Source organism: Lasioglossum baleicum, chromosome 12 (genome assembly GCF_051020765.1).
Source record: "Lasioglossum baleicum chromosome 12, iyLasBale1, whole genome shotgun sequence".
NCBI lineage: Eukaryota > Metazoa > Arthropoda > Insecta > Hymenoptera > Halictidae > Lasioglossum > Lasioglossum baleicum.
This window is the reverse complement of record NC_134940.1, coordinates 13,375,028-13,387,775: the sequence shown is the minus strand read 5'-3', so window position 1 is coordinate 13,387,775 and position 12,748 is coordinate 13,375,028. Positions and strand designations below refer to the sequence as shown.

The window sequence follows — 12,748 nt, the reverse complement described above, 5'->3', positions numbered from 1 at the left end:
AGACCAGCAACCTTTGCGACGAATATTTTTCCCCATCGCCGACGGATATGTTCCCGGTTCTCGCGGGCCTCGCTCCTCCCCGTTCGAATTTCCCGCCCTTCCCGAACGATCCTCGAGGAATTCATCGGACAACCTTCTGCCGATTAACGCGTTGACTGCCATGTCTACGGTGACACAGTTATGTAATATGTCATAATGCGTAATATGTATTGCTTTGATTTTATGGAATTTTCGAGGCTGCTGAATCAACTTTTAGCAAAATCGAGCTACACAAAAATTAGATCTCATCTTGGATCGTCGATAGCCCGAGAGATTTGAATCTGTGCGAGGCGGGACATAGTCGGAGGACGTGAGGGGCGCAGCCGCGAGATTTTCGTTCGAATTTCTTCGTTTCCGCGAGACAAGGAGACGACGTAGCGTCGCACCGGCGCGTTTCGTTTGTTTCCTTTCCGCCTAGTTCTTTTTTTGTTTCCTTTAATTTCTGAACCGGGTAGTTTCCTTTCGCTTAAAAGGAGCGTGCACCGGCGCGATGATCAAAAGGGGCAGAACACGAGGACAAAAAGGAGAAGCCGGCTCTCCGAGCGACGAAACACACGGCTCGCTAAAGGAGTCAAAGAATTTTTCGCGGGCAACACCGACCCCGGTTTGTTTTCCGGCTCGCATTGTGCTCGTCGCCGTTCGTTACGGCCGGCAATTATCTGCTGGCTAACCTCGCCCCGTTAGGTTTTAGCGCTTTTAACACCTTTAGGAGCACCGCGACAAGCAAAATCCTAAACACAATTTCGAGAAAATCGACTAACGAGACGGCCGCTCTCGAACCGGACATTGCACGCCATTTTGAATATATTCAGTTAACGTTGGAAACGTATAAACGGTATGAAATGTGTGTTAGATACGTTCCCCTACTTTGGTTCGTGGATTAATAAGAAAATTGTTGATTTCTTGTTTCGGGTTTTTTAAAAAACCGAACCAATTCTAAGGTACTTGTTGCAGTCCCTAATTTAATAAGTGATATTGCAGCAAAATGTTTAAACCTTCGCGCGACAAAAATAAAAATTGTACGGATTAGTATTTGCCTGGAATTCAGCGGCCACGCTGCTAGCAGAGAGGATCAATATATTATTTAAACGAATGACTTTCTTCTACACTACTAAATTTCTCATTCAAGAAAACAAAATTTTCAACCCCCAAACTAGCATCCGTAGATTTGATCCCGTGGGCGATGGTTGACTGCGGATTCTAGGCATTTACGATAAAAATGACTAAAATGTTAAACTTCGAAGATATTAGAGGAATGTTTGCAATTTATTCAAGTCACTAAAAGATCCGCAGTCCGATAAAAATGAATATGTGTCTACTTTTTTGGGAACCATCTCTCACACGTTTCACTGAAATTGGCTCGCGTGAATCGAACGCGTTCCGCCGTTAGTTACGTGTCTCAGGGTTAAATATGAGATTGATGCTTCGTTTCGGTGCACGGTCCAATTGATTCTTTTTTCGTTGGAAGTCGAACGGGAAGGTTCTCGATGGAGCAGACTGGAACGCGACGTGTAACATAGCGGGCTGGGCCATTGAACGGGCAACGTTTGATTCGAGGCATTTACAGGTCATCCCTAACCACCCCCGAAGGGACGAAGTTTCGGGCCGCCTCGACCGATCGATCAGTCGGCCCTGTTTAGCCACCTCCCCCCTGAACAACGCTGAAATCTCCTCGACAGTGTTCGCCGAAGGATTCGACTTACGTCGACGAACGAGACGCGCGTTGATCGATTCTTCACGCCCCGGTCGATTTGCCGAGCGGTGCCATAAACCCGAATCTACGTTCGCTTTGGATGAATCATCCGGGATGTACATCTAAAGTGAAAAGCTTAAATTTGTCTATTTACCAGCTATTAATCAACCACTGTGCTATAATTTATTTTAGGGTTGCGATGATTAGAATTGTCGTGCACAATGTCCTAAAAAAAGACATTGCTTCTAAGTTGTTTAACCCTCGTGTAGCCAACATACTAAAATATAATCTAAAAACTTTAGTATTCAACATTGTTTGCACAAATTCTTATTTCGAGACTATAAATCAATATTGTGGACAAAGAATTCAGAGCAGTTTTGTATGATTTTTGGAAGAACACTAAAGAATTGTTGGAAGAAATGCAGTAAATGGTTGGCTTAAATGCGTTTACTGTGTTGCGTTGGATCTACCCAATTTTGTAATAAATGCATAGTCTGGTTATCAGGAAGCTGAAGAGCGCTGTAACCTGCAACAATTTATTTTTTTGAAACTGATCACTGGCCAGCGGGAAGCTTTGTCGCGAGATTATCGGATGATTAGAGAGCCGCGCCAGGAAACAGAATATGTAAAAAGGGGAGAGTAGCTAGAACAGTCGGCTCGCTCGTCCTCAGACAACACATAGTATCGCCGGGGCATCGGTTATCGGCCGAGAAGCTGTTAGAAAGATCCACTCGCTATTACACGCTGGATGGTTGTATACTAGCGCCGGTGCAAAGAGGATTTCCCGGGGCGAGGATTATTCAAATCCGGCTTGAAAGCCGTTTTCAATGGAGACACGCCGATACGCCGAGCCGAGCCGAGCCGTGTCACCGCTACCCTCGTTCCACGTGTCTTCTGCACCCCTGGCTCTTCCGCGCCGCTCCGCGAACCACCTAACGTAAGAACAACAGTCGAAAGGAGTCAAGGTCGCCGTTGTCGTCCCGCCGTTTCGCCTTCCCTCTCGAACACGCCGCATCGCGCCCGTCTTGCCGTCTCCGAGTTGCCAATTGCAAAAATCTGACGAAATTCACGGTGTCCCGAAATGATGTGTGTCGGGCAAACTTTTGTGTCAGATCCCGAACCCGACTCGAATTTTTGGTAATCGCACGGGCCTGCAAAGCGACACGGTGCCGCTTGCCGATAGAAAAACAGCAAGGTTCGGTTACGGACGGGCCGAACCCGAGCCACGCATAACCAGCCTCGGAAATCATCGAGTTTAGTAGATCGGGGACGCGTATTTCCGCTCCTCTTGCGCGCGCCTACCATTTAACCTCGTTTCTTCCATATCTTCTGCCGCTCGAGTTCCCGCACCGCTCCACGCGACTGCCATTGTTCGATCTTCTCCGGTGACCATGAATATGCAAAGTCGAAACTCTCGATCTTCTTCCCTCAAACTTCGCCGCGGTTGCCTGTGAATGAGGCGAGACGAGAACCTTCAAAATCGACATGCTTTCAGCCTCTCTCTCTCTCTCTCTCTCTCGCTCTTTCCGTCTCTCAGTATCTCTGATTCTGTGGGTACTTCATGGTCGATATGATGGTACAAATTTCTTCTTTCTTATCTTCAAGGCTGTTTTTTCGCAAAGTATAGGAATTATTTCCAGAAAAACTATTGACCCTTTGGAATCGGGATTTTGCACACAGGCTTATTAGTATTCGAAGCACACGTGTGAGTTTTTTCAAATAGAAATAATCAAAATCACGCGAGTTATATATTTTTTTTGTAGAGCATCTTTTAAAAAAGATAGGTCGACAGACGCCATGATTCCAGTATTCCTGTATTGACTTTTTGAAGATGAAAAACCATGTCATCCCCTTTGAAAAATTTATTAGTATTCGCAGCACACGTGTGATTTTTTTCAAATAGAAATAATCAGAATCACGCGAGTTATATATTTTTTGGGCCGACGCCATGATTGCAGCCTTCCTGGTTCGATTTTTTGGAGATGAAAAACCATAACATCCCCTTGAAAAATTGACGCGGGAAATTTTAGAATTCAGAGGTGACGTAAAATAAATCACAGCGTGAGGGGTTAATGAAAAGAACAAAATGGTTCCAGTAGCTTATAAATAATGCAGGAAATGAATATCTTGCACAAAGTTCCGCCGTCTAATGACTACTGCGGTGACTTCGGGGAATTGTTGCAGCAGCGTTCAAAATTCATGAATTTGAAAAACAGGAAGGGAGTACGTTTAGGCTGCTCGGGCAGACTGCGCGCCGGTAGATAAAGGTTGCGAGTCAGGACAAACGCAGCAGGGCTGTCGCAACGATTGATGCATCGATGCGCCGCATTAAATAAACTTCCCGACGCGTTACTCTCCCGCACCCTGCAGCGATGCAGCAGGCAGCGACGAGTCTCAATTTTCCCGGAAGCTATGGCCGAATTTAAAAGTCAATTAACCGGCCGCCACTGTTACGCGATCGAAACCGCGCCGCGCCCAAATATTTGCAGCTAATTCCTCCCGCGCGCGCGTTTACCACCCTAATACTCGTCGACGAATGTAACCACTCGTTCGTTAATGCCGCTCGATAGAAAACGATTTGTAGACTATTAACGTTTCCGGCTAAACATTCTCGCCGCGTGACGCTCACTAGCTTGCTCGTGCGCGCGCGTGCTACTTCATCGTCGCACGCAATATTGTTCTCGATTCGAAACTCTCGCTGCGCGCGCGCTAGGGTTTTTTTTACACTCTAGTCTCCGGTGTTCTACCGCTGCTGCCTGCTTCCTTTCACTTTTCTTTCCACCGAAACTTTCGGACTTTCTTCCCATGCCTTCTCGTCGTTTGCATATCGAACGCTCATCGGACCAAATTCATCGCCGCACAGAAAAATTAGATTCGCCGCGTGCGAATTATTCTTCGTTCGTTACACCTCCAAAAATTATACCTACAGTTGTCAGTATTCGTATGTTTGCATACGCTCCTCGGGAATGATTGCATTAAAGATTCTACGATAATGTCTCGCCAGTGTTTGCTTCGCATTTTAAACCAACACATGCTTCATTTATAAGGACGTGTGGTAAGGACATACATTTCACAACGCAGACGGAAAAAGAGATCGATCATTTAACAGTAATGTGAAAATAATAAATGAATTTTCACTTCGAAGAACGTGCGACGGAAATATCATTATTCAAAATACTTTTTACGATATTAAATTTCATGTTTGATAAGTAAGAAATTTCTCTGAATGTCCATTCTTTGCTCGCTAAATTGATTGTCTTAAAATGAGAATTTTTGCAAATATGTTAAATACAAAAAAGGTATTAAATAATCTATACATTTTAGTTGGCTACATAAGTGTTCCACGAGTGAATCAGTTTCACAGAATGAGAAAAAATTATCTGAAATGGAAACATTCTTGATCGGAAGAAATTAGTGGTTTTTGAGCTAAGGGTTGAAACCAAATTGGTGGGCAGACTGCTGAAGGATTAAGTACGGTCCCGCAAGTTTTGGGACAGAACCGCGCCAGGCAGAGGTCGTAATTTGCAAATTGGACGGTGACGCGCAGCGCGTGCGGTTTCGCGAAAGAAAAGGGCGCGAAATACGGTACCGGCGTATGGATTCGTCGAACAGTGGTATTAAGGGCATTGAGAAATCACAGTGAGAGTCGTGGACGCGTCTCCGGAGGTTCGTGCGGTCAGAAAAAGAGGACAGCAGAGTGGAAAGGCTGGTCCGGAAGGCAGCTGTTCGACAGAAAGGACATTCTGACGACCAAGTGTCGCTTGTCACGGGTTTCGTTTCGCAACACCCTGCGCTCGATTATAATTTCCAGAGGGCACAAAGAGGACCTGGTCTTTTGTCGTTCGATTCTGCGACGCGTGTGCGATCACGCGACCGAGAAACGCTACGGGAAAAGTACCGAGTGTCGATATCCCTTCGTACACCATATTGCCCGGCGAGTGAAATAAAAAGGAAAAGGAAGAAATTCGAGCGCGCCACTCGCAGAGAAACATCACCGCAGTGCACCAACCAGCGATTATGCAGTCGTCTTAATCGCGGAGAAACTAACGGAACTATTCGCACGTTCGAATGTCCTTTTAATAGACTGCGTTGGTAGCAGGCGCTCCGAATTATCCGAGCGAAGTTATTTCCGTCTTTCTTCTTATTTCGAATTTATTCGAATGCATCTTGCATCTCCTGCGATCCTTCTGTCCCAAAATGTTCTACAACGAACATCATACTTCACGATTTATTTCAACGTATATTTTTATATCTCGAATGTAGATTAATAATCGTACAAGAAACTAGAAACCTCTTTGGCAAGAACGTCTTTCAACTCTTGTGTAGCCAACCGAGTACCTGCATTTCTTTCAACAATTTGTTGATGTTCCTCTAAAAATATTACAATGCAAATTTATGCAAATATTTTAAATACAAAAGACTTTAAATAATCTGCACATTTTGGTTGGCTACATAAGGGTTAAACAAATGTGGGGGGCAGGTATGTGGATGCTGACATAAGGGTTAAACGCGCGGGAAAACAAAAATGGCGGTAACGCGTTAAGATTGACGTTTCGTAGGTTAGGTTTCGTCCCACGCGGAAAATTTTATAATTCCATTGCATGAAATCCGTTCCCGTTTGTACAAAGATTATCGTTGCACATTCAATAATTTCGATATCTTCATCCCGCGGCTTAATTACTCCCGTTAGGACCGATACGATTGCCCTTTGAGCATCTCTGCATGGTTTATGTACGCTGCATGACAGAGCGCTCAAGTAAAAATATAATATATGCGTGTACGTATGTGTGCTCCTACCTTTTATTTCGATCCATCGACAAACCAGAAAGTAAATCCGAAATGAATTTCAGCGATGTATAAATTTTACTCCGAGCAAAAGCCACAGTCACAGGTGCACGAATACTTTTTTCCCTAGCTGTACGTTCCACGATAGAGCGTCTTAGAATACCTAACCTGACCTAGAAACAACGGTCCGCGAGAAAGCGAATTCAAAGAGGGAAAGAGAAAAAGAAATCAAGTGACGTTCGACCAGTGATCAAGGCGCAAGGTGCACATGGCTAATTTATTAACACCCCGTATAGTCGAGCACCGAGCAGGAAAGCAATATGCCTGAAAGGGTCATCGAGTGTATCCGCTTCGACACAGGTTTCACCAGGTGTGCGCCAATATAGCGTCGATACTGTCGTGCACAGTGAAATATTATTTCAAATACGCCGTATAACCTACTTCGGTTCCAATCTGACGCGCGCTTCTTATTGCTTCGTTTGTTACAAATTCCTCAAAAATACATTATCTAATATTTGAGATCTGGCTTCATCTTGCATCAACGTGTCACCGCTACGTAACTTTTGGCGGCAAATTTCATTGCGAACAATTTCTACATAATAGTTCTAGCATATTATTCTCGAAATGTTACCCAGAACAACTGGTTTTGGTTGAGTTACGAAAATGCAAGACAGACAAGGAAGAAGTAAAATTGCGAAGGTCGTAACGCTCACCCTCGAGCAGGTGCCAGTCTTCGTCGAGCGATGCCAGTGCCTGTGCCTGATTAGCCTGTTGTTCGAAGTCGAGCATCTTGGCCCACGGTGTCTCTCCTCTATCTCTGTCTCTGTCTCGCCTCTCCGCCTCTGCGCGCAGTGTATCTTCCTCTCGGGCACGGGCAAACTATCTAAGTCACTACACCTCGCACGACAAAAACTATCGCCACACAGTTCTGTTGTCTCCTGGGTCCGTATAGCTTAGTCCGCACACCGGCGTGGCGAAAGGAACACACGGATGATCGTGTTACGGTTTTGCGAGCCGGACACACCGCGGTGGAATCTCGTCGCGCGGAATCTTCTCGAGCGACAATTGAAAACTGGTGTGTATCAAAGACACGACTTTCCCCTCGTAGAAACGCTCGCTCGGATAATCTCGAACGTCCTTTCGTCACGAGAGAAAGAAAGAGTGGGTGGTGGGGATAGGAGCGAGCGAATCGGACGGAGCGTGAGGGAGCGAGGCCAGGCTTCGCTCTCTCTCTCTCTCTCTCTTTCTCTCACTCTATGCTTCTCTTTCCCGTCCGCGAGCGTCTCGCCGACCGAACTCTTTTTTTCGCCGTTTAAAACTCCGCTCTCTGTTTACATCGGAGTGTTTTCTGGTTGGTCACCGGTCCGGTCGGGAAACGGCGCAAGCGTCGCGCGCGCGGTCCTCTCTTCTCCTCTCGAAAGGCCTAATAAATGGCTGGGAGAGAAGATCAGGATATTTTCACGGTGTGCCCGACGACCGGGTGTACGCGTGTTCCATTTATTTCAAAGGGGGAATGATGATGGTGTGTTCGCGCGGGTCTTCACGGAAGAAACCGTGTCTCTCTGGCAAGATTACGAGACGAGCAGGCTCGCCCGCGTGCATACGTGGCGGTACTCGAACCGCGACTGATTTCCCCTATCACTACGTGCTCAGCTGCCACCCACTACCCTCCCCCCACCAGACCATCCACTGCCCCCACCTCCGCCTCCACGCAAGCTTGCTGGTTGCAAGCAACGGTAGAACGTCTGACCCTCCCCTCGGCGCCTATCCGCACCCCTTTCTCCCTATCCACACTTTCTCCGTCCCTGTCTTTCCTTCTACAGCTCTCCCTCTCTCCATCTCTCTCTCTCTCCCTCGCTTTCCTCTCCCTGTCTCTCTGTCGCACATACTCTCTTTCTCGCCACAAGTGTACAGGGTGCGGCGAAAGTTGTGGCGCAATCGAGAACAGGGTGATCCTACTCCGCAATAACAAGTGGAAAGTGTAAAATTAACTTCCTATTATACTTGGATGGAAATGGGTCGAACACGGAGAGCAGGTTTCCAAGAAGAAATGTGCCGAAGTGCCGACTATTAGATAGTAGATTATATTTTGAAGGTGATTCTACAAGTCTAAACGGAGCATGTGTCCAATTAAAATATCCAACGATTCGGGTAATACAGTAGCCGGTATAAAGGTTGAGGTCAAGCCGGAACGTCCGTGTAATTGTTTCTGCACAATCTACTCTTTGTACGATCAACTCTGTGGCGCTTATTGTTAACGGATTTCTGCGCGACGTCGACGACCTACTGAACACGTAGCTTCAACGTGCACCAGTGTCCGTGACGCTCGATATGAATCTATATTTACTGATATTTATACGGGGTGTCTAGCGATTGCCGTGCACCGACGACAACTCGTTCGCTTGCTGATTTTTCTTACTCTTTATAACACGCACGTTTTCCAATTCACAATAATTTTCCGAACTGTACAGCTTCTACTAAAGTTATGATGTTTTTCAAGGAAAAGTACCTAAGAATGGATATTACTAAGAGGATCGACCTACAATGCAGGGTTAATGCGAATCTATAAAATAATAAGTTCAAGGCCTGCATGCATAATTATACATATATGGAAGATAAGATAGGAATCAATTTTAACGAGTATTTATTTGCCCGTTTCATTTGCTTATTCTCAATCCCGGTACTAATTCCGAATATTCAGCCTTTTACGAAAAAGGTTTGCCGACCCCAGCGCTAGCTGAGTCCGCGAAGGGTATTGGTCTCATCGGCGAGCGTGTGCACGCCTCTCCCTCTCTCTCATTTCTCTCTCGTACTTTGTAGTCTGCGACCGTTAATGCAGAGAGAAGTTCGCGAGGCACTCGTGAATCCTCTTCCACTCTCTATTTCAGTTCCTCTCTCGGCCTCCGCGTTCCTTCCCGCTCTATTTCAACCGTCCGTCTCCCTCTAGCTGTGCTCGGTCCCGCTTCGTGCTCGGGCTCGGTCTCGGTCTCGCTTCTCGTTTCCACCGACACCGTTCCTCGTTCTCCGTCCTTCGTGAAAAGACTCCCATCCTCGTTCCCGTATTCTCTGGGTTATGGCTAGCCCGGGTTACCGGTAACCGGCCAGTAAACACAAAGTTATGCGTCTCCCGGTTCTAACCCGCTACTTTTCAGCGTGCTACCTGGGAAACGAGACAGATGCCGGAGATTCTGTCTTCTGGCCGATATTGCGCGGCTCGGAAACAGCTGCCGAAGCCGAAAATTATCGTGGCCAATGATTCTTCCGCGGTGCAAACAACGCGCACTATGCGCCTTCACGATTTTCCATGCAGACAAGCTATGCAGAAAAGATTCAACAAGTTTCGTGCGAGCGTTCGCGCAGGGATTCGATCGTGGGACAAATCCCAAGGCACAGCGCTGTTGTTAAAAAGCAACCGGTCGACGGTCGGTGTACGTTCTCGAAAAAAATTGGTGTTAACAAGAGTATTGTGAAATCTGTGGTGATCGTATTATCCCGCAGCATTGTGATTACTTTGATTAACCAGTTAAGGGTTAAGGTCGCGAGCGCAAGCCACGGCTCCTGGAACGTGTGTCGCGTGCTCCCTAGCATACGGCCCTGATGGCTCGCGCGCCTCGTCATTTGTCCTCGCGCCCCTCACCGCCCACCGCCGCCCACCACCGCACACAGGATACCGTCCGCCGCTCACCAAGCCACTCGATTTACTTCTCTCCCTAACCCCACCCCTTTCGCGCCGCTCTCCTCTCCTCTCTCTCTTCCTCCGACGAGCGCGTCGCGTGGCACTCTCTCCCTTCCACTCTCTCCTCCTCCCTACTGCTCCTCTTCTAGCCGTCTCGTTCCATTCCATCGTCCCTCGCAGTCGTCCTTCCCTCTTCTCCGGTTATTCGATTACATTTCCTTCTCTCTCCGACGAGACGCCGGAACCATCGGTCCGTTTCTGTTTTACATTGTTTTCTCCACTGCGCATCTGCCGAACTTCGTATATTTTTGTTTCTTTTAGGTATTCCCACATCTCCGATCGCTCGTGGATCGCCCCCGTATCGGATCGACTCGATCGTTCTCGAAATATCTGCGACGCTGATAACATAGTTCGATTACGATTAGTTGCCCGACGGTAAAAATCGACCGGTATCTGATACCGTGTAGAAAGGTCAGTGCTGCGCTTGAAAGGTGTTTTCTTATCGTGAATTCGATGCGAGACGCAGCGAGAATCCCAGCGGGATTATTTTTTCTCGTGTTTTCGGCCGAGCAGAGCGTCGCGTCAGGCTGGTTGCATTCGCGCCGGTACGGTCGACCGACCGGTCTGTCTTTTTCTGTTTCGTTCTCCCGTGCTCGACCTCGAGAGGAATCGGCGTAAGGTTTCTCCCTCTTCGTCGCGCGTGCCACGATCCGCACGTTCACGGATTGCCCCTCTCCCTCTTGTTCCCGGTAGTCCGCTCCTTCTCCCTCTAAAGTGTTTGTTCTTCATCGCAGATGCTCGCCAGTGCCGACAACCTCCCCCACCTGAACTAACTCCCGAGGATAATCGAGAGCCGACCTGACGATCGTTCGAGCCTTCTACATTCTATCCGAAATCGTACTCCTATCGTCGATACGGATTCCAAACTGTTCATTGCTAGAAACATATCCGTGCGTTTTATATAATTTTATAAAAAAATTTCAAGTCTAAAACGCGAGTCTTGTCTAAAAAGTATTTAAACATAGAGGCCCCTCTAGATCGTGTAACGTTCAAAGAGAGCGCACATGGTGTTTTTAATTCGATGTTCATTGACGCGAAAAATTCTGGTTTAATGACGTCGGTGAAATATTTGCGCCGAATAATATTTTCAGGCATCCAATAAAGTTGCACGGCAGAGTTTCGGCTACCTGGCCGCTGCGGGAGTTTCGAGTTTCCTGTGAACAGGAAACCGTATCATTTAGCGTCACCATCCCACGAGTGAAAATGCATTAACTGGCAGTGGCGGGCAACATTACAGCAAAGTGAAACCCGTCGTCACGGTGTGGTCACGTTAAAGCGAGCTCACGTAAAATAGTGCAACAATCGCAGCCCCTGAACAGTATGATCCCACTAACGTCCCTTTCCGGCTTGTCCCTTATTCCCTCTGCGACCGACCCCTCAGCAGCTCCCGTCAGCCTTCCTGTTTATTAAACTCGGGTCTCCCACTGAGCATTCTTGTAGATTGTAGCACAGTCACAGTTCCAACAAAAGAGCCAGAACGCAAGGTCGTCTTACAAGATCACGCGCAATCGTTGCGTGTGTCGCCTTAGTGTAACGTTGTAGCTCTACCATACCGACCGAGCGAAAGTTCCATGTGGTTCCATGCGTAAACGATCCATTATCTCCTAAAAACATTGGGCATACTACGCAACTGGACCATCCAAATTTTATAATACTTTTAGATTCGATGTAAAGTTTACTCGGTTACATTAAAAACTGTTGAACTTCAGTCTGGCTCCGGGATTCAGATAAAGATTTGTCCTTGAAATGGCGATGTTCCAGTTGTTTCGAGGCGGTTGTATGTATCCGTTGGAATTCCAATGCTACGTCATTTTTAGCTGAGTTGTTTATTCTACACTGTCGACGTCATGCGAGACGTACGGAGTGGGGCAAGAAGAGTGAGGAACATTATTTCTTTGAACTTGATTACGTCACGTAATCTTGTAACGCGACCGTGTAACCGATGGACAATAAGTAAGCTTGCCGGAATTACGCAATAGTGAAAAAAATGTACACGCCCGTCGCGCGTCGGAAGGCCGACTTGCCGTTCGTTGGTCGCGGGGAAAGAGTTTATCGAGTTTTTTTTGAAACATGCTAATGAAACACGCAACCGCCGCCGCTGCTGCTGCGAACTCTTTGACAAAATTCAGGGTTCGAGAATTACCGCGGTATGAAAATGGAGAATCAGTCGTCGCGAAAAATGTATTTTTCCAACATTTTAACCTGTTGCTATTTTCGTGGCTTTCATCCGTGACCTATCACAAGGACTTGGTCCGCGAAGCTGTGCGCCGCGACGCGTACATCGGGCGAACTTTAAAATCTCGTGGGCGTTCTCGCGTAGGTTTGCGAGTAGGAGCGAGTTTCCATGGTGATCGGTCGCTGTGACCATGATTTCGACGTGACGTCATGGATTCGGAAAGGACATCCACGTGCTGCAGACGTGCGGCGTCGGTTAACGAGTTTCCCCCGTAACAATTTTTCACCGTTACGTCATGGGAAAAATGCACTCGGCCAGA

General features: G+C 47.2%; 1 protein-coding gene across 1 annotated transcript in view; it reads right to left on the bottom strand.

Annotated features, from left to right (window-relative positions):
- The window catches only part of LOC143214048 (uncharacterized), a 115,502-nt gene extending 107,351 nt beyond the window's left edge, over nucleotides 1-8,151 (bottom strand). The window contains exon 1 of the mRNA XM_076434591.1: nucleotides 7,231-8,151. Within this exon, the coding sequence (XP_076290706.1) occupies nucleotides 7,231-7,306 (76 nt within the window). The 5' untranslated portion in view covers nucleotides 7,307-8,151. The remainder of the gene's footprint in view (nucleotides 1-7,230) is intronic.
- Between the last annotated feature and the right edge of the window lie 4,597 nt (nucleotides 8,152-12,748).